The sequence below is a fragment of the Tribolium madens genome, unplaced genomic scaffold (genome assembly GCF_015345945.1).
Source record: "Tribolium madens isolate multiple individuals breed KSU strain unplaced genomic scaffold, Tmad_KSU_1.1 Scaffold_19;HRSCAF=116;Tcas5.2_LG9, whole genome shotgun sequence".
NCBI lineage: Eukaryota > Metazoa > Arthropoda > Insecta > Coleoptera > Tenebrionidae > Tribolium > Tribolium madens.
The window spans coordinates 11458475-11482725 of NW_025400983.1; the positions used below are offsets into that span (position 1 = coordinate 11458475).

General features: G+C 35.2%; 3 protein-coding genes across 3 annotated transcripts in view; 2 read left to right on the forward strand and 1 right to left on the reverse strand.

Annotated features, from left to right (window-relative positions):
* Nucleotides 1–331: 331 nt before the first annotated feature.
* LOC123015166 (protein singles bar) lies at nt 332–1759 on the forward strand. The gene is made up of 4 exons (XM_044414749.1): nt 332–532; nt 577–759; nt 808–948; nt 1233–1759. The coding sequence occupies exons 1-4, from the start codon at nt 386–388 to the stop codon at nt 1308–1310; spliced, it is 549 nt and encodes a 182-aa protein (XP_044270684.1). The 5' UTR covers nt 332–385; the 3' UTR covers nt 1311–1759.
* Nucleotides 1760–7173: 5414 nt separating this feature from the next.
* On the forward strand, nt 7174–10145 carry LOC123008293. Its single transcript, XM_044404083.1, has 3 exons — nt 7174–7515; nt 9555–9696; nt 9892–10145. The coding sequence occupies exons 1-3, from the start codon at nt 7476–7478 to the stop codon at nt 10046–10048; spliced, it is 339 nt and encodes a 112-aa protein (XP_044260018.1). The 5' UTR covers nt 7174–7475; the 3' UTR covers nt 10049–10145.
* A 9-nt stretch (nt 10146–10154) lies between these two features.
* LOC123008260 (CAD protein) overlaps nt 10155–24251 on the reverse strand; it is a 17318-nt gene continuing 3221 nt past the window's right edge. The window contains exons 2-9 of the mRNA XM_044404012.1: nt 22270–22408; nt 21948–22224; nt 21582–21895; nt 18395–21530; nt 18239–18343; nt 10843–12786; nt 10406–10789; nt 10155–10359 (exon numbers count right to left, since the gene is read on the reverse strand). Coding sequence (XP_044259947.1) covers nt 10162–10359; nt 10406–10789; nt 10843–12786; nt 18239–18343; nt 18395–21530; nt 21582–21895; nt 21948–22224; nt 22270–22408 — 6497 coding nt within the window. The 3' untranslated portion in view covers nt 10155–10161. The remainder of the gene's footprint in view (nt 10360–10405; nt 10790–10842; nt 12787–18238; nt 18344–18394; nt 21531–21581; nt 21896–21947; nt 22225–22269; nt 22409–24251) is intronic.

The window sequence follows — 24251 nt, forward strand, 5'->3', positions numbered from 1 at the left end:
TGTTTTTTTTTATTATGAAATATCCGACTGAACAGGAAGATCAAACAATATCCGGCTTATCTTATAATTATTTATATCCACAACGATCAATTTCCGTTAAAATAATATTTAATAATTTTGGCAAACAATAAAGCATCCATCACGATTTTTATCTCTAATGCATTTTGACAATAAGTGATTAGAAAATGTAGAAAACTCTTGTAAGTAACAATTATTTCCTTTTCTGTACTATTTACATCCATATGTAACTACAAAAATATCCGGAAACCCAAAAATAAACGCCTCTCACCCCACACCGAGCACATTGCTCTTGCCGAGTTTAAAATATACCCAGACGTMGTCTCGTCACTTTCACTATAACAATTTTTTCTSAAATAATTAAAAAATGATACCATCAAGAGGTCCCACGATAATTACAGTGCGTCCGAATACCAAATCCGGGGGAATAAATTGTTGCTGTTGCAATTGTTGCACTTGTTTGAATTTACAATTTTTAAGGAGTGAACCAGGAGTGTTAAAAATTCTCGAATTGGTAAGAAACATATCAACTGACTAAAACTTACTCATTTACATTAGTTTTTGGGTTCTTTTTGCCAAAGTTTGGCCCTTAATTACGGGCTAGATTACTCAGGAACAATGGGTCCGTCTTATCAGTCGTTTTTAACAGCAGTTGCTTGGTGTATTATGACCACAAGCCTTCTTTTATTTTGTTATGTCGTTTCAGAAAAATCGTGCAATTTAGTCAGACAATCATTATTCGTAAGTTTTGTTAATTTTGTGACAAAAARAGTGTACATTGTGTTTCAGGAAACGGTATTTAATTCCATGGCATGTTTCAGTTACCTCTCAGCTTGCTCATATCTAGGTTACATCGTTAACATGTTTTTAAAACCAATGTATRTGGTCACACCATATTTCCAAGTCTACCCTGCCATGAGTGCCGCCTATGTAAGTAAATCGATTATCCAGATTGATAAAAAATATTGCAACATGTGTCTTGGATTACCAAAATAAAAAATTGATTAAATATTGAATACAATTGATAAGACACGATTGTTGCATTTGTGTCTTTGTATACCTAGAATTATCGCGATTTTGATTAATATTCATCATCGGTACTTGCATGACTGTTATCTCACTGAAGGTTAAACCTTTCCATAAAATTAACACAAAACGTGCTTCTTCCAAGGATGCTAAAACTAGAATTCAGAATTAACGAATTGTTTTTGTAGATGGTTGGTGGTTTGGTTGGTGCTATCCATGGCTATGATGCTTACAAATGTTACAAGTACTACAAAGGATACAGATAAGGAAAAAATGTAACAATAATAACAAAGTAAATCAAAAGMGATTAAAGTAGTCTAGAGGTTGTTTTTGTTAACCGGAAYATCTTAGAATTGTATTTTTGGAATGATTACAACTGTAAACAATTATTTCATAATTTTATCGCTCTAATATTAATATTCTAACTTTGTTAAAATTGTGTAAATAATAGGTAATGTATTAAAAAATTACATCGTTCAAAGTATGTAATATGTATACAGTGTTCTCCGGATAGATGGAACGATTCTTGTAAAAGATAAACAATTGCGATTTAAATTTTTATTTTTTGGGGTTCGGCCCTGCTTAATTAATCTCTAACATAATTTTAGTTTCGAAAAATCAAGTATGCCTTGGCAATTAAACAAAGATATATTTTTCTGTAAAGTGCCTTTTATGTAGCAAATACGACAAACAGTTATTAAGAAAAGTTGTTTAGAGTCAACTTTTATTTAAGCTCCTACACCAAATTTCAAAACCATCGGCCAACTATGATTTTTCTTTTTTTTTCAAGATAATTGTTGCTTTTTAATAACAGAAATGTCAAAAATAAAGTATTTAGTATTAATAATCTAAATGTATTTTTTATTCGTAATAAAAGAACTGTTACATTGTGAATTAACAAACATACCTATAGTTGGCCGATGATTTTGAAATTTGGTAAACGGACCTAGATGTTGATTCTAAAAAATAGCTGTTTGAAATATTCCAAAGCACACCTGATTTTTCAAAACTAAAATATGTTACAAATAAGTCTTTAACCAAGCAACGCTAAACCCCAAAAAATGACTTTCAATCATTTTTTTTATTTTTTTACAAGAGTCGTTTCACCTATCCGAGGGGACACGTTTGAATGTGGAAAAAGATAACATATAAGTAGAATTTAATGGAAATGGCACTTGCATTTTTGTATATACAGGGCGCATTCAAAAACACTTTAAAGGGTAAGACATTTTTACCTCTTATTATAAAACTTGTAATTTTAATAATTTTTGTATCTTGCGTAATGTAAACTTTTCAATGSACCGGACATGGACCAAACATCAATTTTATTTATCGGAACCAGCCACTCAATGATTAATTGAGGTATTCCRAAATCCAGCTAATAAAAATTATGTTCTGTATTGTGTTTTAATAACGTCATTRGTTCTGCGATTAGTTGCCATGTGTTTTTTTAACGCCTAGATTTCTACGTTATTTGCGATTATAGTTATTAATAAGGCTCGGATTATATGCAATATGCACGTATTTTCACGAAAATATGCATAAAATATTAAAAAATATGCTCGAATATATGCCAAATATGCATCGATATGCAAAACTTTTAACAATAAAAAATCAAAGTTGGAATAAATTTTTATCCTCGAGTACAATAAAGTTTGTATTTTTATCATCTTGAACCACACACGAATAACGAAAGAGAATAAATAAATTGGTTTTGCCTCAGACAAGCCATTTTAATAACGTAGTAATTGAGCCTTTCAAAGAAATCTGTACTTTTCAGATCACATGTTACCGTCAAAATAAAGTTACTATTACATCACTTTAAAATTTTGCTAAAATTCATTTGCAGGCAACTACTTATCCACATAGAAGGATTTATTCGTTTTATCCCAGGTGAATAAAAAGTATGTAACCAAACATTTTTTGATTAAACTATTTATTTTTTTAAAAACTAAATGATGAATTATCAAGAATAAAGTTTTTCGAATTTTTTGTTTTTGTTTTTGAGTTCTACAAAAATTTTATTTTTTTAAATAACAACCCATAAAAAATGTTTTGTATACTCTTCCAAAAACAACTGTGTTAGAGACTATCTATTTTTTTAAATTTAAATCTAATTTATACTTTAGAATAGAAGCTTTTAAAATAGCTAATAGTAGGTATACTCTTTTTCATATTAATGTGCATTAAGTAGGTTGTAGAAGTCTAAATGAATCTTTAATTTACAGTCCGATTTACACAAAAAGTGTCATTAATGTCTTTCAAAACAAATTTAATCACATCAGTCAMGACACAAATKWTTATGTTTGCTATCCTATGTTGAWTACGTTGTTAATTTTAACTATTTTTGCTACATGGGGTACACATTTATTTGAAAAAATATTTTTTAGGGAAGATTGAGTTTAGGATTGTTTGAATTTWCGCATAGTTGCCACCTTAAAATGATCCCTTTCAACGACTACTTCGATGCACATTAATATGAAAACAAGTATATGTATACTAAAAATGAATGTCTTAGTTTTCAACAGCTGCGACTGTACAATACAAAAGTCATGCAACAAAAGGCTTAACCCAAGAGCCCGAAGGGCAAGTTTTTCTTAAGTGACTTATTTGTGATACTGATAACACTAACAACACACGTGTGTCATACAAAACTTTATNTCTTTTGAAATAAATTTGCGTGACACAACAACTTGATGTGACAGCAAGAAATGTCACATTGACTTTTTCGCGTAAAATTTTTTTTCGTAAACAATCACGTGGTATGTTAAACAACCAATAATGTGTCAAAAAAAACAATCTATCTCTAAGAAGTGTCCTTTACGCGGTCAATGTGTCTCACATGTAAAAAGTGTAAATAAAGACTCTGGCAGCCCCCCAATCCATTCGAAATGTTGACAACGACAAATAAATGTCTCTCCTTTCTACTCTAGTATTTAAAAAAATTGTCTTAAAGACGTAGAAAAAAAGTTTTTAGCTGAGCAGAATTTTCGAGTGCGACAACACTGTCACGCTTTAGTATATATAATAGATAATAATAAGTGGTATCCACGGCAACCAATGACCATGGTCACATAAATCCCTGCCAGGCATCTGTTAACTTTGACGATAAATTTTTGTGAATTTTTTATGAATCAAATGCTACGAGATCCATTTGGATTTATTCTAAGTTATGTTTGGAATCTGAGGTAAATTCTTTTATTAAATATTTTCGATTAATTGTCTAATAATCGTCCAATGTCAAAGTTGACAGATGCCTGACAGCGACTAGTGAGACCATGGTCATCTGTTACCTTGGATATTATCCATTCAAAATGCCTACTTTTTGGTGTCAGCGTTGTGCAGTCCTCAGTTTAAATTAAAGTATCTTTGAAACGGTCCATTTTACGGATATTAAAGGTTATGCGTTTTTTAATCGAAATTGATTACTCTATCGATATGGGCAATAAAAAATTGGTGTTAAGAGAGCAAAAAAAAAAAATGAAAAACACAGAAATTTTAACCTGCAACTGCTGGAACCGGAAATTGAGTGGATGTATCCGGTTTTCGTGATTACCAGTTTAAAGGGTATGTTGTCACAGGGAAATGTTCCAAATTTTATAATATTTGGTCAAATAGTTCCAAAGTTATTACAAAAAAATCAAATTTCCATACCCACATTCCGAGGGCTGTAAAATTCTTATCAGTGGAGATAGGACACGAGTTATTATTTAAATTAAAATCATTTTATAGGTCATTTTTGAYGTTCAAATATTGCTTTATATTTATGAATAACTAATATTTATGAATTTTTGAATTTTCGCATGGTTTCCACATTAAAATGATTTCTTTCAACGACTACTTCGGTGCACAGTAATATGAAAACGGGTATATACAGAATGTTTCACAAAATTTTACGAGGCTTCCGCCTGTAAGATATTTCGATACGAACTCGATTACAAATTTTGAAAAATTGGATAATCTTCTCTAGTTTGTTCACCCTTTCAAAAATTACAACGTTTTTAGTTAGTTAGTGATTACGGATTTAGTGATTAAGATAAACTAATAATCCAAAACATCAAGACACATCACATTGATTGGTGTCACGATTTTTGAAAATTTATATCTAATTATTGTGTTTCTTGAATTATAAAGTGAAACYGATAATAATTTGTATTTATCAATAACGTAAATAATAAAGTCTAATGAGAGAGTTGTTGCTTCCAGCAACAGATTCTGATGTCAACGGTTTCAAGGTTTGTGTTTGCTATTTTATTTAGTAATTCAAAAATATTATAATTCGAGGTTACTGAACGGTAATATAACGTAGTAAACAGTATTTTAAAATACGTAAAAAAAACAAAAAAAAAGTAAAATTGTAATTTTATTTATGTCTACAATGAGAGATTTATGTAACACTAAATCTCAAACACTAGAAATTAATATGTATGTATAACATTGTACTTTTCATATCTCTATTTTATCTTAAAATATATACCTATCATATAGGTAGTTTTTAATATTTATTAAAGTACAAGTACACTGCATCACGTATCTTCACGTGACAATTGATTTTTGTTGCAACAAAAGCTTCCTTGTATCAACTGAACTTTTAACTAAAAACAAGTTGCTAATTTATACTCGTATGTAGGTAGTAAATTACAAATTAAATTAATTTCCTGTCGACTTCAGATATCTAGTCATTAAAAAAGAAAGARATACATTAAATAATTTGTATTACATAACTAAGTTCTTCAACTGTGTTTAAAAACTTATACAGGGCTTTCATTTCAAAAGGAGCCAGTTTCAATAACTTTTGACATTGAGTAAATGTATTTTTAGCAAAAACAGGGCGATTAGGATGGCGAGGGGAAATTTCAAAACCAAAATTAGTTAATTATAATAATTGAATCTGTCAAAGACTACTAGGACTCACAATTTTAAAAATAAAACCACCCTTAACTAAAAAACGAATCGACAAACAAWTTTTTCTTTGACAGATAGATACGCTCATTTTTTCCCTTTCCAAACATGTTTTTAAAAGTAGGGGGTTATATTTAAAATCTTAAAGTAGGGGTGGCTAGGAGATGAAACCTAAAATGTAACGAATGTTTTTGCTTAAAAATACATTTAGTCAATGTCAACACTTATTGAAACTGGCTTCTTTTGAAATGAAAGCCCTGTATAAAGATGATGTAAAGTAAATCTTGAATTCTAGAATCATTTGGATTTAACAATGTTCATMTTAACCATTGCATTTAATCCTCCATACTAGTGTTAAATATTTTTTTTACAAAGTTTGTCATTAACTCAGCAAAATAACTGAAAAAAAAAGAAAGAAACATGACAAAATGTTGCTTGTTTTTTGAAACGTTTAAAATTCTTTCATCATTTTAAATGAATAATGCTTTTAGTATTAAGAGACTCATTTCATYTATAAACTCTCTAAACACTWTTTATTTCATTCATTACTTGCATAAGGCAATAAAATATGGACTTTCATGATGTTGCAGATAATTTCAAATACTTTCTTAGTGTTTATGTATTTTTTTCTGGTCTAGTGATTTTGATGAAAATTGCGTAACAGACCACTGGAATATATTCCTACATAGTTACAATCAAAAGACGGAAACTAATTTTCCTGAGTGAAGCCATTAAATTGCACTAATAAATAATAACAGTAGATAAATCAGAATAAGTGATTAGAGTAGCCTTTCAAACCTTTCACCATGTGAATCGCACTTTATACTACATTCGTTTTCTTTATAATATAATTAAAGCAGAAATATAATTTCTAATCAATTTTATTTTTCTTGGTTGTAACATACGTATGCGTGCATTTTTTCAATTTAGTATGTTTCTAATTATTCAGATATCCGTTATAAACCAGTTTACTGCTATCTCATTATTACGAATTTTGCAGATTATTACTTTATAAAATCAATTTCAAAGAACCATAAAACCAATAATGTAACCATTCAATTTCTGCAAAAATACATAATTGTTATCTTACATTTAATTCCAATGAAATTTTAGTGAAAGTAAAGAGGGGCTCCTGCTACCACTTCCATGTTTGCCTCGACTTAAAACAATACAATTCAGCGAAATAATTAGTCACAAAATTTCCCAACGAAGCCTTCAACGAAGCAACATGACGTTTTTGCTCATTTCTTCTCGCGCTTGAGCAGGTAGAAAGATCTTCTAAAGAACGGAAATCAGCCTTCCGTACCAATCGTACCAGCTAAACGCCCCACTCTGGTCCCAGACTTCCCCCAGCAAACCACGCTTTTGTAAATGTTTGTGTTATGTTTTTGAATTGTTCAACACCAACCAAATGTTTATCAGTTTATTGTGTGTGCATGCGAAGAGATAAAAAAGAACAATTCCATAAATTCCTCCTAATCATTTTTAGTTAATTGTGTGATAAAATAAGTGGTTAATTTGGTGCAAGTATGGATTTGGCCAAAGAAAATGATATAGGGTGGATGGAAGGTGAGTCTTTCAACATTTTTTTTTCTCCTTATCGAGACATATTAAGTGCACAAATGTGGTAAATAATGAAATCACCGAATTTTTCATAGGCCAAATATTCCCGCTTATCTGCTTGCTATCACAGCGTTATCAAACAGGCAAAAATTATCCGATGCTGTGATTACTCATCAATAAGTTCATAAAATAACTGCAAATGAAGCAATGACCTACTAGACTAGCTGTAGATTATTGTCCCACTTTCTTTTCTGATGTGTACGACTCAGTAATTTGCTTAGATTCCAAAATTTGGTAATACTTCCGGTTTTAAATTTTGTAACGTCATCTTTCGACTCGGTGGGTGTTGAAACAAATTTATCTCAATTATCATTTCCAAAAAGCGTAAAATATCGAATTTCAGATGCATATCACCTCACTGCGCATTTTTGTATCACCAAATTGATCAAGTACTACTTTAAAAACAATTTTTGGCAAAACTGTGATCGCTCTTTTGACCTAGCGATAAAAAACAACAAATGACATAATTTTTATCGTCTCCAGGAAAATATTCCATTTGATGAAACGAGTTAATAATAATGTTTAAATACAAGGTCATTTTGAATAAATTCGGTATTTTTTGTTTGTTGGTCAATTGTTGATATGCATGAAACTTATTATTTATCGCATAGGTAGGAAAGTAATCTACTTTTTTGCTCACCATTACAATGGAAAATAGTTCCAATTGACCTACAGTGGTAAATGTAAAATTTTTCGCTTAATAGAAGGCAGGAATTTCATWTACATATTTACCAGAAAATGGTTTCCCCCACTTTTTCATTTAATCGGTTTATAATTATAATGGTATGCACCTCATTAGTCCAACAATTTTAAAGTACTTAATTTTTCACAAATTTGTAACAATTTTTTTTGAGTTACTAGAAAATTTTCTGGGGGATTCTCTCAGAACTATGAGTTTATAAATTACTTAACTCAACTACTAATAAAAAATGGCGAAATAGTTTGTATTTAATGAATTACTAGAATAATTGAGGAAGAATTAAAGTGATAAATTATAAGGAGATTACTCTAAATACTAATTAAATATCAACTATTGTGTCTGCTTATTTGTGACAGCTTATATGTCAACGAACGGAAACTTAACCATTTTGTTTGAGTATTTTGACACTAAAACATTGTTACTAGGAAGTTGAATTTACTCTGTTGTTGCGGTTTCTTAATCACATTAACGGTTAACTCAAAATAACTTGTTTCACATTTTTGCATTGTAAAGAAAGTGAAACTATTTTTATTTCATAGTGTAATTGCAGGCACCGGAAATATAAAATCAAATATTTACCAAATTTTTAGATGTTTCCGCTCAATACTATTTCAGTAGAACAAAATTAAGCTCCTTTAAGTCACGTGTATTCAATAAAAATTAATCAAAGATCATAAATGCCAATTGCAGATATGACGACGTATTTGCGTGAAATAAAAATCATATTAAATGTTATTTGCTCGAATTATGACAATACCGAGAAGTATGTAAGAACAAATGWTAACAATTTTATTGCTATAGTGGAAGGGGACTATTACAAATGTTTAAACATGTCAAGAAATACTTTTGAACTTATTTCCTTAACAATGCCTTTAAAGAATTCATTTGCGTACTGTAATGACTAGTGAAAGCCTCTTTAAGGTTGATAACAATATGAGTCACTAAAGATTTTGACTGTTGTAAATACGTCTGAATTTTACAGTCATTATGATAGCAACAATCCATTTTTTAAAAMTTAAATTTGGCTTTCGCAATTTATAACCCACTTGAACACATCTTAATATAATAAAATAATTAATAATAAATTTTTATTACAATATGTGCAATATCCAAAACATTAAAAAAATATTTCGCAAGACAATTCAGGTTGCCATAAACTTAATATGCAGGCCTTGATGGATCACGACATTCCTTTTGTGGACTGTTTACGTTTACGTAACAAAGTTATTCTTTGTTAGGTAACAATTGCACTAAATGAAAAGACTTACATTTCTTTTTTTTTTAGATAATTCTAGTCAATCTACCAGTATTCCGGAAATAATTGAAGAATCTAATGAAATCGGAACAGTGGTGATCTTTGTGATTTCAGCGATACTTACCATTACGTTGCTCTTTGTAGTGGCCATTTTCATAGACTGCAGACAACAGTAAGTACATACATCGATAAAAATTAAGCTTTTGTGTCATAGRCAGTGTAATTAAGATCAAATCTTTGTTCATAGTTGATTTTTACTAACTCRCTTATGTAAAATATTTGACGTAAATAAAGTTGGTCATAATTTTTATCTTATCGCCAGTTAAAAAAAGGACTTATCTAATAGATACAAATCTGAATATTTCAGAAAATTAATCAACCTGCAACAACAACGCAAACCAAAGAAAGTATTAAAAATAAAAATCCCGAAACTTGGAATGGGTCGTGCCATCCGTGAAGACGAAGACACCTTCGCCGATAAAATGCAGGAACCTGAACCATCCTCATCTCATGTGATAGTCTAATTAATTAAATTTAGCTCAATTGTAAATATCTCTTAATTAATATGGTCTTAATTTACACGAAAAGACTGACGGTGAAATAAAAGTATGTTTTACTTAACTCCTTTTATTTCGAATTAACACTTCCCTAAAACCATGGCTAAAAGAGCCATTCTGACATACATCCCACATTCTGCCTGTCTGAAATAGGCTGCTCGAGGGTCTGTATCAAACTCAYGACTGATTTCAAARACCCTGGGCAAGGGGTGAAGCACTACCATTTTTCTCTTGGCCCTTGTCATTAATTGTGGGGTTACGATGAAGTGGCCACAAGCCTGAAATATCACGATTAAACCAAATCCTAATCTGGTTTTAACCCACCTTATCGTACTCCTCTTGGGAACTAAACCGTTCTCTCTGAATTCGAGTCATATACAATACATCGGTATCTGGGAGTACCTCTTCAAGGGTACTATATTCGTTTTGAGGTATCCCTTTAGAGGRCACAAAGCTGGTTATATGACTRGGCATTTTCAAACTCTGAGGGCTTACGTAACGCAGTTGCACGTTGTATAGTGTCAACAAACGTGCAAGGGAATGTACAGTGCGTCCATTTTTCAAATCACCAACTAGAGTAATGGTGAGACCGTTGACAGTACCGATTTCTTCCCGAATTGTGAAAATATCAAGCAGGGCTTGACTTGGGTGTTCGCCAATTCCGTCACCGGCGTTGATCAGGGGTTTACGGCAGTGGTGGGACGCCCTCTGTAACCGAATCGGTTAAACCGGCCGAAATGTTTGTTTACGTTTAAACATACCATAACCGATCCAGGAGTCGGATGCCTCAACACAACAACATCGGAATACCCCGCCATGACTGCAACTGAATCCTCCAAAGTCTCCCCTTTRTTCACCGAAGAACTTGTCTCGTCCATATAAATCACCCCACCTCCCAATCTRTGCATAGCAGCCGCGAAACTGCAACTCGTCCGAGTACTAACCTCGTAGAAAATGGARGCCATGACTTTCCCCTTCAYAATGTGATCAACTGGTCGATCCTTACTGACATTAACTCGAAAAGATTGGGCCAAGTTGAAAATATCATTYAGTTGGTCTTTGGTGAACATATCGACCGAAATGATGTGTTTATTAGCAAGACTGTGGTGGGGTTGCTCCATTTGGGAGAAACTATCAGTGCGGATACGGGGGCCCACAGGGGTGGGGGAGGTGACGCCAAGTCGACTATCAACGTGGAGTTCGTTAGTGGCAGAGAATTGGACTTTTCCACCCCCGGATAACAATTTCTTGAAAATTTCGTTAGTCTGGCCGTCGTTGTACTCCCCACCGGTAACAACGGGAGGGTTTACAACCTCGTCGTAGGTTTTTTTCGATTCCCAATTTCGGACGTTTTGCCCAAAACCGGGCTGGACCAAAATTTGGCCGTCGACGAAGGCCACTTCTCCTCGTAGGACAACCCGGTGAACAGCCCCCTTAACCTTTCTGCCGGCAAAAGGAGTCCATTRTGCTTTACTATAAGCCGTTGTGTCGGGAATAGTCCACTCCTCATCCAAATCGATTTCAACATAAGTGTTAGGTTGGTCCGGCAAGTTGAAAATTCTCTTCGGATTCAGATAAAACTTGGTGATAATATCATCAARGGTCAATTTCTTTTCGTTAACTGCATTTAGGAGTAAAGGGAGGATGGTTTCAAGCCCGGGGAAACCTGGGGGAGGGTTCGAACTGGTCTTCTCCTCCAGAGTATGAGGGGCATGATCGGTGGCAAAACAATCAATCATGTGTAAATTATCCCAAAGGGCTTGTTGGTCCTCTAGTGACATTAACACCGGTCGAACTTGACTTTTGCACACCCCCAAAGTTTTAATATCTTCAGTTGATAAAAATAGGTGGTGAGGGCAAACCTCACAGGTGATATTCAAGCCTTTCTCTTTTGCCGCTTTAATAATCAAAATTTCTTCTTTTCGAGCAACATGACAGATGTGAATTGGCCGATTTTGCAAACTTGCCATCAAGATAATAGCAGCAGTSGTTTGGCCTTCTGCATGTACACAAATCGGGGCTTTTTTGGGCCAATTTGCCAAGTGTTTGCCCCACGTATTAAGATCGTTGAGTCTCAAGGTTGTGAAAGTCTCATTGAGGTACATTTTGAGACCTGCGACTTCGTGTGCTAGTTCTGATATTGTGGAGTAGTTGTCTGAGGAGGCCCCCATGTAGATAGCATAATCACATCGGGCATTTTTCCGTGCTATATCTTTGACTAGCTTTAGAGTTTCCTGATTTGTGACAGCAGGATTAGTGTTAGGCATCGCACAAATCATGGTGACTCCTCCTGCCAAAGCAGCAGCGGTGCAAGAGGCGTAGTCTTCCTTGTGAGTAGCTCCGGGTTCTCTGACATGAACATGGGTGTCGATGAGCCCTGGTAGCTTGACCAGTCGGCGAGAAGATATACAATCCGTGTGTGTTTTCATTGGAGGAGGAGCTTTTCCAATACGTCTCAAAGCCTCTACTAGAAGTTTAGTACATTTGACGTCGGTMACGAGAGGAATAGAGTAGTCTATAGCCAAACGCCGGGTTCTGTACCCATGTGTCATGAAAGAAGACACTCTTCGCGCACCCCCATTTCGCATGGGAAGATTAATAACCAAATCAAATTGTTTCTTTGATAAAAACTCTGCCAAGTGTTTAAGTTCTCCTTGACTCGTTATGGCATCAATGTTTTCAAAAGTCCATTGTACTGACTCGACCTAATCAACAAAACAATTAAAATAGTCTCGAGAAGGAAAAAATAGTTTTTTTGCATCCTAATCTAATCTCTCTATCTGTCAAGTATCTGAGATAAAAAATAAAGTTTTAAAGTATCGAGAAATGGAGAGTACTAATATGTGTGTTCGCGGTTAAGATGGGCAATTGCCATTCGCACAAGTCCGAAAAGCCGAAGGGTAGAGTGTCCACTAAACCGCGGCAAAGTCATTTAGACTGGGATTCGATCATGACTCAGGAAAATGACGGTGGTGCTATGTCGCAGATGACCTACGATGAAGTGGAAGTGGCCAAAATGAAGAAAGAGTTGCTTGAGTCACCCCAAATTTTTGTGTTGAACAATTTGTTGATGTCGGTTATGTTTTTTGAAAATTATGAAAGGTGAGTCTTTTTGAGTTATCGGAAGGTCAAGTGACTTTGGAATTCGTTGGAAATTTGAATTATCTTATCTACGAAATTTTTCGCATTTTTCGGAATGTACCTTGTGAAAATAAATTATTTTAATCTATAACTGTAATAAGGAAGTTGACCCGAGATTGAATTGGGTCAAATGTTTTTAATCTACAATTTATTTAAAGCTTCTTGTAAAAAACTCAAGGATGTGATGCGATAGATTAAGTACATTTACTTGTACAGTTGGAGACAAAATACTTTGCTCGTCAATGTCAATTGAGTGACATTAAAATGTAAAGCATGCTTTAGGACTGTTAACCTTTATTTTTAGCTACTGTCAATCATAGTAGACAAGTTGTACATATTTTTGATAGGAAAATATAATAGCTGTCATTAATTTGAAATTGTCATTCATTTTAACGTTAAAGCTTGAATCACATTAGTGTCAGAAAAGTGACGACCAAAGTATTTTGTCTCCAACTGTATTTAAAATTAAAGTAACCCGAAATCGGGTTACTTTATTTAATTTTTCACTTTTCATTTCAATAATACAATTATTTTAAAAGATTTAATAAAATCATTTTAACATAAACAAGATTTAAAAGTAACTAAAGTAACATAAAAAAGAACCACTCATAAGGCAGTAAATAAATAAAAAGCATATGACGTGTTTCCTATCAATCTTTTTGTGGTAACTTCGCAACTTTCAAATATAACTATTTGTGACATGTATATTACATTATTCAGAATGACTGTGTTGAATACTCAAAAAGTTTTTATTTCTACTTTTCATTAGAGTTTTAAAATCTCGTTAGCATTTATTTTATAATTTGATTTTTTCAAGAATTACTGTTGTAATATTCCCAACCTTTCGTAAGTCAAGAAATGTCATTGCATCCCTAGGTAGGGAAGTAACTTATGTAGCATTACCCAGGTTCAAGTCCATCAAATATCAAAAACGGAATTTGTTTGCATAGTATGCACCTTCGTGCATTCGGTTATACGTCTCGGAGTAATGATATATTTCCCATCTGGATTATAATCGAGATTATAATACATATACTTTTATACGTAAGGCCGATATGTATGAAATAACAGACAAGATTTTATGTCAAATAATGTCAAACTTGACGCAAGTAGTCTTTCGGGTGTGCCTTTTGTATAGCAGCATGCATAACAATGTCTGTTAACGGCTTTTAACAGCCTAGACTATTATCGTTGCCATTACAAGTATGGAGACAGTACGGATTTATTAAATAACAATCAAGTATTACAAAGAGGTATTAAATTGTACATTCTCCAAAAGCTAGAACCTGCATTATTTTGAACCAAAAAAGGCAGAAATGTTTCAAAACTAAAACTGTTAATAAACTGGTCCTTTTAAAAGAAAGTTGTTTTCCTAATATACATACACGAAACAGGGTGGTTTTCAAATAGGTAATAATTTTACAAAGTGTTAGACCTTGACATACAGAATAAAAAAGTCTTAATAATCTATTTCGTAACTAAAAAAATGTTAACTTGCTGAGCAAATGGTACAGCATTTCTGGGTTGTTGTGAATGTTTTCGCTGTTTTAAAAAAACGTTCGCGTAATGTGCTTTAATCCAATTTCTACATTGTAAAATATTGTTTAATTTAATTCCAATACTTGAAATATAGAATAAACAAATAAACACAGTTCCAGACAGAAACTTTGTGATAACGAAAAAGTGTATTTTTGTTGTATGTTATAAATTATAATCTAGCACCCTTAAATCCTGTAAAAACTATTCCTATTATTTCAAAACAACCCTTTATGTAAGTTTATAGTTGTAACAAAAAATCGCTCAAAAAATATTTTTGAGAAAAATTTCCAGGTGTAATATAAGAAATATAGGTTGTCAATAATTTGATTTGCTGTAAAACATGGTGACCTGAGCCATTTTCAAATAAACTTATTAGTAACGTATTTAATTACTTTGACCTACTTTGTATCAAAAGTTTTAATAATCTGTAAAATAGGACAACTTTACACATCTAAAAATAAGTCATTTGTAATTATTATCTCTCATTAAAAACACAGAATCATTCAAAATGACAAGATTTAATCGTAATGTCAAAAAAACCCAAGTATATGTAGAAAGATAATGTTCAAGAGGATGCATTTTGAATAGCTATATTGACTTACAATAAATAATCTAGTTCGAAATTCACAATTTTTACAAAAACTCTTTATTACACTGTGATAACATCACATAATGAGATATCTTAATTTTTTCTCTTCGTTATCTTTATAATGTAAATTATTAAATCTAGCTTAAAATAAACTACACTTAAAAAAATATCGGTAAACATGTATCACACTTAGAAAAGATGTTCTAGATAAATAATTACAAGAAATGCGATATTTTTTTGCTACTTCAACGTATCATTTACGTTATAAGAGTTAGATGAAATCAACAAAATCTGTTAATTGTGATTTTCTTAATTTACATTCATTAAARACATTCCGAATGCATTTTTTATATCTTTAAATTTATCAAATTCATGTCAAAAAAAAGATACTGGTGCGTATCTGAGACATCTCGTKTTTCTACATTGCAATATTATCGCAAAACAAAATTCTTACATCACTGATCAAAATTGATTGATTTCAGGGAAAAACAAAGATTTATGCATTCAAGCCGAACAACTATCGAAAAAGAACTAAATCCGACCTTGCTCCGTGACGAAACTATCGAATGCGTCATTCCTGATGTTATTTTCGAAAATGTGCACAAAAATGTTAAATTTCGACGATTGCACGGCCCCAATAAAAACAACATTGAACCTTTGGTACCTCGACGATACTACGTTGTTAACGACAATATAGAAGTCTTGGAGACAAAAAACACCCCCCAATATAGTGCCATCGACAAACCTGGGTACCAAGTTGTCGTCGAAAAATCCGAGGAGCATTTTGGTTTCGTCAAACTGAAATGTGCCCCTAGTCAACCGCGCACAATCGAGCCTGATTCGGCCTTGGCTGAGAAGGAACCCAAACCTGGGTCTTCGACTCAAATGGACGATTCAGAAATCTACGAATACTCGACGATAGCAAGTGTCAATACACCAAAGCCTCTAGATATCACAAGTTGCGAAAGACGAGACACACTACCTAAAACGTGTTTCTCGGCAAAAATAATTCGAAAATATGATGAAGCGTCTGATGACTCGGATGAKGAGGAAGCACCGACGGAAAACCCGGAAGAAGCGAAAGAATTGTACGACGTTGTGTCTTATATTTCCTCAAATGGGTTCATGAAATACATCCAAAATGCTGTTTTCCCCAATTCGCTAGGTTTGGCTCTAGGTTTCGATGCGAATGAAATCGCCTTGGCTAAAGCCATCCCTGGGAAGATTTTCTGTAACCTACAAGATGTCAATGAGGATTTTGCAGTGTTACCGTGCGAAATTGTGCCTTCAGTGGCCATCCAGTGGCCGATTGAGTTCACTTTTGAGTTCCACAATCGGGCTGAGAGACCCACAATGTGGGACAAATTCGGCGAAGAGTACAAGTGGCCTAAAGTCAACATGATTAACGAAATTCGGGGCTTGAGTTGCGTCCTCGTCCCTCGGGGTTACATCCCCAAAAGGGGGGAAAACCCCGACATTGAAATCGAGTGGGAAATCGGGTTTCCCAAAGCTCAGAGATACCTAGACACTCACATGTCCCATACCCAAATTCGGGCTTTCCTCTTTTTGTTAACAATCTACAAATCGTTCATTGAACCGGTTAATAAACAGTACGATGGGCTTTTGGTCGACCACATCCGCACCCATATGTACTGGGAATGCGAATCAAATCCCAGGGATTGGCCCGAGCACAGACTTGGGACAAAACTCGCCATCGTAATACGAAACTTTATGCAAAAATTATCATCCGGAGTGCTACCCGATTTTTTCATTAAGAAGAAAAACATGTTTTTGAATGTTCCCAACAAGCATTTGAGACATGCCCAAAAAATCTTCCACGAGGTGTTAGAATCACCGGCCATTTATTTTTTGGGAGCGTTGAGGAATTTGAAATATACAAACCCAAAATTTTATCCACAATTCGATTTTAAAGAATTGTATAGACTTCTCACAGCTGATACAAGTCTAATGGTTAATCCACGAATAGTGCGACCGCCTAATTTAATTCCGAAAAATCGACAAATGGTCAAAGTCGAAGGCGATGCCAATTATAGAAAGGAGATCAAGTGGAAAAGTGAGAAAGAGAAGCAAACGAGAAAACTCGTGTTACAGAAAAGGAAAGAGCAAGAGCAACGTGAGGAGAATCTCAAATTGGAAAAACGAGGATCGGTGGATTCCATCGATTATGAGGTTTGTATGATTTTAATAAAATAAATCTCTAAGTGTTAAGAATTGTTTACTTTTCCAGCTTCAATGTGAACCACAATTCCATCGATTGAAAATCCGGGAAATTCTCATGTTCTTCATAAGACACTTCATCGACATGGCTCGAAAAAGTCGGCGACTGGCCAGCCAAAGACAAGCTTTATTCTACTTAAAACAAGCTTATTATCTAGGAAAAATCCTTGAAGATTTCGGTCTCCATGCCGATGCACAAGAATTGCTTGAACAAGTAACCAAAGAAGAGGAAACGTCGAAAAAAATATCAGTTTCAGAATCGCTTGAATTCCCACCATCGACTCCTAAGCGCAATTCGGCTCAGTTTAATTGGGAAATGACCCAACAAGTCAAAGGAAATAATATCAACCTAAACAATTTAAACAAGTCGTACAACAACACGTCTGGGGCTCCACAAAACTTTTCCAAACTGAAGAAACACCCTAGTAGTTTAAAAAATCGATCGAGTGTTTTGCTGAGGAATAATAGTACTTGTCAGAATGAGGATCGGAGATCGGTGGAACCGCCAGTGAGGAGAAGCGTTGTTGGGTTTTCTGACACTGTTGAAATACGATAACATCGGAAGATTTTACCGTCGATTTAGATTTGACAGTTTGTACTGTTTTCTGTGTTATTGTAAAATTAGTATGCTATGTATACTTAGTACTTACTTTAACTCCATGTTCATTGTAAAAATCAGCGGTGCCCAGACTTGCATATAACTTATATCCCATTCTTTGCAACTCTCTCATGCTGGGCAACAATTCCATTTTATGCTACAAATAAAATGAGTTATTTTTTTAGTTTAGTGTGACTCAAAACCGAACCTTGAAACTTCCAATTGATAATAAAATTGATTTTTCGGGGATACTAAATCCAGTACTCATCATGGCCTTCAAATATGCCTCGTACCGATTGTCCCCAAAACAGGCAACTTCCCCAGTTGACGCCATCTCAACACCTAACATAAAATCAGCACCCGCGAGACGCGAAAACGAAAATTGGGGCACCTTAACCCCCACTTTGCCACAACCCGCGAGCACATCCACCGGTTGTACCAACTCTCCAACCATCACTCGAGTCGCCATCGCGACAAAATCATGATCTAAAGTTTTAGAAACAAAAGGAAAAGAACGCGAAACTCGCACATTACACTCAATCACTTTTAAATCATTGTCTTTGGCGATCAATTGCATATTGAAAGGTCCAGTAACTTCCAAAGAGGCCGCTATAGCTTTACAAATCTGTGTAATCTTCCCTAAAGTTTCATCGTTGATATCCTGCGGTGGAGTGACCAGTGTTGCGTCCCCGGAGTGAACCCCAGCGTTTTCCACATGTTCCGAGACGGCCATACAGAGAATAACCCCGTCACAGGCGACCGCGTCAACGTCGATTTCCTTCGATTCGAGGATGAATTTCGAAATGACAACCGGATGTTCCTTACTAACGTCACTAGCAGCGTTCAAATACGTTTCCAAGTCTTGGTTCGAGTGGGCCACATTCATGGCAGCGCCACTCAAGACATACGAGGGTCGTACCAAACAAGGGTACCCCACTTCTTCGCAAAACTCGATCGCTGATTTGAGATTAGTGAGTTCCTTCCAACGGGGCTGCATAATCCCGATTCGGTCCAACATTCGTGAAAATTTAAATCGGTTTTCTGCACCATCGATCGAGTCGGGGGAAGTACCCAAAATCCGGGCTTGTTGCCGGTGTAGGTCTATAGCTATGTTGTTGGGGAGTTGGCCACCCATTGAGAGGATGATACCGACCGGGTCCTCAATATTGTAAATGTCCATCACAACCTCGAAAGAGATTTCTTCAAAGTAGAGGCGATCTGACATGTCGTAGTCGGTACTGACTGTCTCCGGGTTGTAATTAATCATTATTGTTTTGCGACCTAATCGGCGCAACTCCCGGAGACACCCAACAGCACACCAATCGAACTCCACTGAACTCCCGATGCGGTAAACCCCCGATCCTATGACCATAGTGTGTTTTTCCTCGAAAGTCAAGTCGTGCTCAAAAGCATTGTATGTCAAGTAGAGATAGTTAGTGGTGGCCGGCCATTCCGCCGCCACTGTGTCAATTTGTTTGACATATGGCTTAATCCCAAACTCCTCTCTTTGTTTCCTGATGGCTAACTCAGTACTCTTCACAGCAGTAGCGATTTGCTTATCAGAAAACCCAATCTGTTTAGCCTTCAATAAAATATCATGCGACAGATGCAACTGGTCTATGGTTTCCAAAAATGTGGTCCAATCGACTATTTTCTTCATCTTCTCCAAAAACCAACGATCAATTTTGGTCAACTCGTAGAGCTTATCGATGGAGTACCCTTTTTTGAGAGCCGCCGCCACCACAAACATCCTTTTATCTGTGGGTTCCTTCAATTCCTCATCGTTGACTTCTTTGAGATAAGGGTCAAATCCCATCACATTTTCGTCAACCATTCGCAACGCCTTCTGGAATGCTTCTTCGAACTTTCGCCCAATTGCCATAACCTCTCCTACACTTTTCATCGAGCTCCCGATTTTGGTACTCACTCGTGAGAATTTGTGTAAGTCCCAACGCGGGATTTTGACGACGCAGTAGTCAAGACTTGGCTCAAAACACGCAGTGGTGACCCCTGTGACAGAGTTGTTTATATCGGGGAGGGGTACACCCAAGGCTAATTTGGCGGCAATGTACGCAAGTGGGTACCCTGTTGCTTTACTAGCCAAAGCCGAGCTTCGAGACAACCTGGCATTAACCTCAATAATGTAAAACTCTTCAGAGTTGGGATTAACGGCATATTGGATGTTGCATTCCCCTATGACTCCGAAATGTCTAATGACTTTAATCGCAGTAGTTCTTAACATGTTGTACTCCCGATTTGAGAGAGTCTGACTTGGGGCGACCACAATCGACTCTCCTGTGTGTATCCCCAAAGGATCGACGTTCTCCATATTACACACTGTGATGCAATTGTCGAATGCATCCCTCACGACCTCATACTCGACTTCTTTCCATCCTTTGAGTGACTTATCTATAATAAGTTGACTCGAGTGGGCTAAAGCTTGAACAGCCAAAGTCTTAAGTTCGTCTTGAGTGTTGGCAAAACCGGATCCAAGTCCCCCTAGAGAAAACGCAGCTCGGGCCATGACTGGATATCCCAATTGCGCAGCTGCGTCCAAAACCTCCTCGACGGAATGTGCAGCCATGCTTGGAGCTACCTTTTCTCCAATCGCTGCAATTCGTTCTGTGAAAATCTTCCGGTCTTCGGTATCAATAATAGCCTGGATTGGGGTCCCCAAAATTTGGATATTGTACTTGTCGAAAATACCGTTTTTTTGCAGCTCGACTCCACAATTGAGACCTGTTTGCCCCCCAAATGTTAATAAGACGCCTCCGGGGCGCTCAACCCTGATAACTTGTTCAACGTACTCGGGTACTAGAGGCAAAAAATAAACTTTATCGGCCAAACCTTTAGATGTTTGAACTGTCGCGATGTTGGGGTTTATCAAAACAGTTTGGATGTTTTCCTCACGGAGGGCTTTAATGGCTTGAGAGCCGGAATAGTCAAACTCGCCCGCTTGGCCGATTGATAGACCCCCAGAGCCGATTATTAAAACCTTTTTGGGCCTTTCGGGCAAATGGGGGGTTCCCAAATAGGTCAGTTTTTGAGTGAGGAGGATTTTCGCCGTCTGTTTAGGGTTTTTAACCAAGTCTAGGAACACATCGAAAAGACATTCAAGGTCTTGGGGGCCGGCTGTGTGTTCAGGGTGGAACTGAACGCTAAAAAATGGGAGTTTGGAGTGGATTATCCCTTCGTTACTCTTGTCGTTAGCATTAGTGAAGAGGATTTCCCAATCGTTGGGAAGTGTATCAGTATTGATAGCAAAACCGTGGTTTTGGGACGTCATGTAACAACGTTTGGTACCATTATGGGTGCATGGCTGGTTGTGTCCACGATTACCATATCTGTGAAAAAGTTTATTGAGACTTTTGTTAGAAATGGATAGTGTGTGTTACTTCATCTTGTAGCTTTTGCAACCTATAGCGACTGAAAGGAGTTGGTGGCCGAGACAAATACCAAAAATTGGTTTAATCGTTGGTCCCTTCATTACGTCTTTGATGTTGTTGATTGTGGTTTGACACATGGTTGGGTCTCCTGGACCATTACTAAGAAAGAGACCATCATAGTCATTAACGTTTAATTTGTGATCCCATGGTACTAAATCGACTCGAGCTCCCCTACTTATCAAACACCGAATTTGGTTATATTTCAAACCACAATCAACTGCACAAATCCTTGGACTTCCCCCAGAATTGTACGTCACAATTTTCTAAACAAAAAATTATTTGGACTTAAAATTTGGACTACTAGTAGTCAAATACCTTAACTGACACTTCCTCGACCAAATTCCTCAAATTGGGATCAACAATTTTTAAATTTTCGGTCACAATAGGCAAATTGTAAACAATACGCCCTAGAATCGTCCCTTTTTCGCGAATTTTCTTGGTAAGGGCTCTAGTATCAATTCCTTGAATCCCGGGGACATTTTCCGATTTCATCCAATCAGAAAGAGTCCTGAAATTGTGCCAATGGCTCGGATTGTCGCAATGTTCACCTACGACGAGGCCAGCAGCCCAAATTCGGTGAGACTCAAAAAAACTGAACGGGATTAAAATAAATTCGAAGGGGATTCATTTATCTTACTAGGGTAACCCATGTGGATCTTGGACCGATTTGGGGACACCATAATTACCCACAAGGGGGTATGTGAGAACAAGAATCTGGGCATGGTAGCTGGGGTCGGTTAGAGATTCGGGGTAACCGACCATGCCCGTCTGAAAAACTAAATTTTGGAATAGTAAGAAAATTTATTTATTGCACAATAACCTTGAAACAGATCCCGAATGTATGTTTACAGACGGTTTAATTGATTTAACTTTGAGGTCAACTGATACAAGACGAAAAACTTTTATTGAAAATTGATAATAAAAAGGTAAAAATTCTATCTCAATATTATGATACTGATAATACAGAACGCCACTGAAACATTCTTGATCAATATTTGTTTGTCATCAGCGAACAAAATTTTCCAACTATGCAACTATGCAACTATAATAAATAGTTATAGAAATATTTATGTATTAAAGACATAATAAAAAAATTATGGTCCGAGGAAATCTGGAAATGTTTAAGGGTAGTAATAAAGCGTTCAATAAATAATTCAATTTTGATCAGTATAAAATCATAAATGATCAGTATTTAATTAATTTTTGCACAGTAAAAATAATAAATGCCAAGTAAAGCACGCACAGTAATCAAAATTAGTAAAACAACATAGAATTTTCAGTCTTGGTTACATAAGAATGTATGGCCCCTGCACAAGAATGTTATTTATTATTGGTACTTATTTTTATATTACTGAATATTTATTATTATTGGAGGGTGGTATATGTATTAGCAAGGGCCCCTGCGCAAGAATGATTTTAGCCAGGGCTGGAAACTGTCTAATCAGCGTATGTATGTACAATCTGCTTCAGAAGTAATGACACAAAACTCGGCTCTCGAGCAGGCACATTCGACCGTTTCAGATGGGATGGAGCCGATGGTCGGCAGTTGTCGGTTTTCCGGCAATGGGATGGGTCGATGGATAGTTGACGAAAATTGATAAATCGTTTGCTCAAATTATTAAGAATTTTGACTATGAGTAATCACTTATCGCATTTGACTTGTTTTCAAAGGAATACTCGTAAAATAATATTTGAAACGTTTCTTTAAAATTAAAAATTGATCTGATTAATGGTTTTGATGTCCAAAGTCACCATTTCACAAAATAATTAATTTATTGTTTTATTTACCAATAAATTTATTAATTAATGTAGAAGTTAAGGGTTGCTTACTATTTATCAACAGTAAAGGAATTCATGTGATTTTGGTGAAATTTTTACCACTCTTTGCACTGCTGTGCTCCTGATACCCCACAATTTTGAATTTACTGTGCATTTATTTATTATTTTACTGTTCATTTATTATTTTTACTCAAAAATATTTGTTTAAATAATATACTGTGCATCTAATTTATTCCCAATATTTAAAGCCCGATGTTAGAAAGGCTTTTAATTTCCTTAGAACCATAATCGACAATTAAGCCCGTGGTACATACAACGTTTCATTTTATTTTGAATTGCGTTTCGCTTCTTTTAAATAAGTATTTAATATTTCGGACAAATTTGGTTAAAAAATAGATACCTATTTTGCAGTTGTTGTGGATGCCAAATGTGGTTCCGTATGTTATAAAAAAACACAAGGGCTGTAATAGCTTTTAAGACAACATCAGTTTAAAAGGATAAAACTTATGTTATCTTCAAAATTTTTTCCAACACTAATAGTAGAGGATACGAATTAGGGTCGACTTTCACCCATCTGCTTACCGGATGAAACTTATTTTTTATCAAATTTAATATGCAAAGGAATATATCGCGAATGGGTTGCCTAAAAAAATATGTTCAAGGATATGATTTATTGAAAATACAAAAATTAATAATTTTTTATTACTTCACTTACTTGCTTACCAGAAAAATTAAATACCAATCGAAAGTATGAAGCCTAAGGAGTATGAAAAAATTGAGTTGCCTACCTTTTTCTGTTCACTATTATTGGGTTGCCAGGTATGAACAGGTGAGTCGATG

Coding starts and splice junctions, on each gene's coding strand:
- LOC123008293 (XM_044404083.1), top strand. CDS start 7,476: ATGGATTTGGCCAAAGAAAATGATATAGGGTGGATGGAAG. Junction 7,516..9,554: donor TGATATAGGGTGGATGGAAG/GTGAGTCTTTCA, acceptor TTTTTTTTTTAG/ATAATTCTAGTCAATCTACC. Junction 9,697..9,891: donor TTCATAGACTGCAGACAACA/GTAAGTACATAC, acceptor TGAATATTTCAG/AAAATTAATCAACCTGCAAC.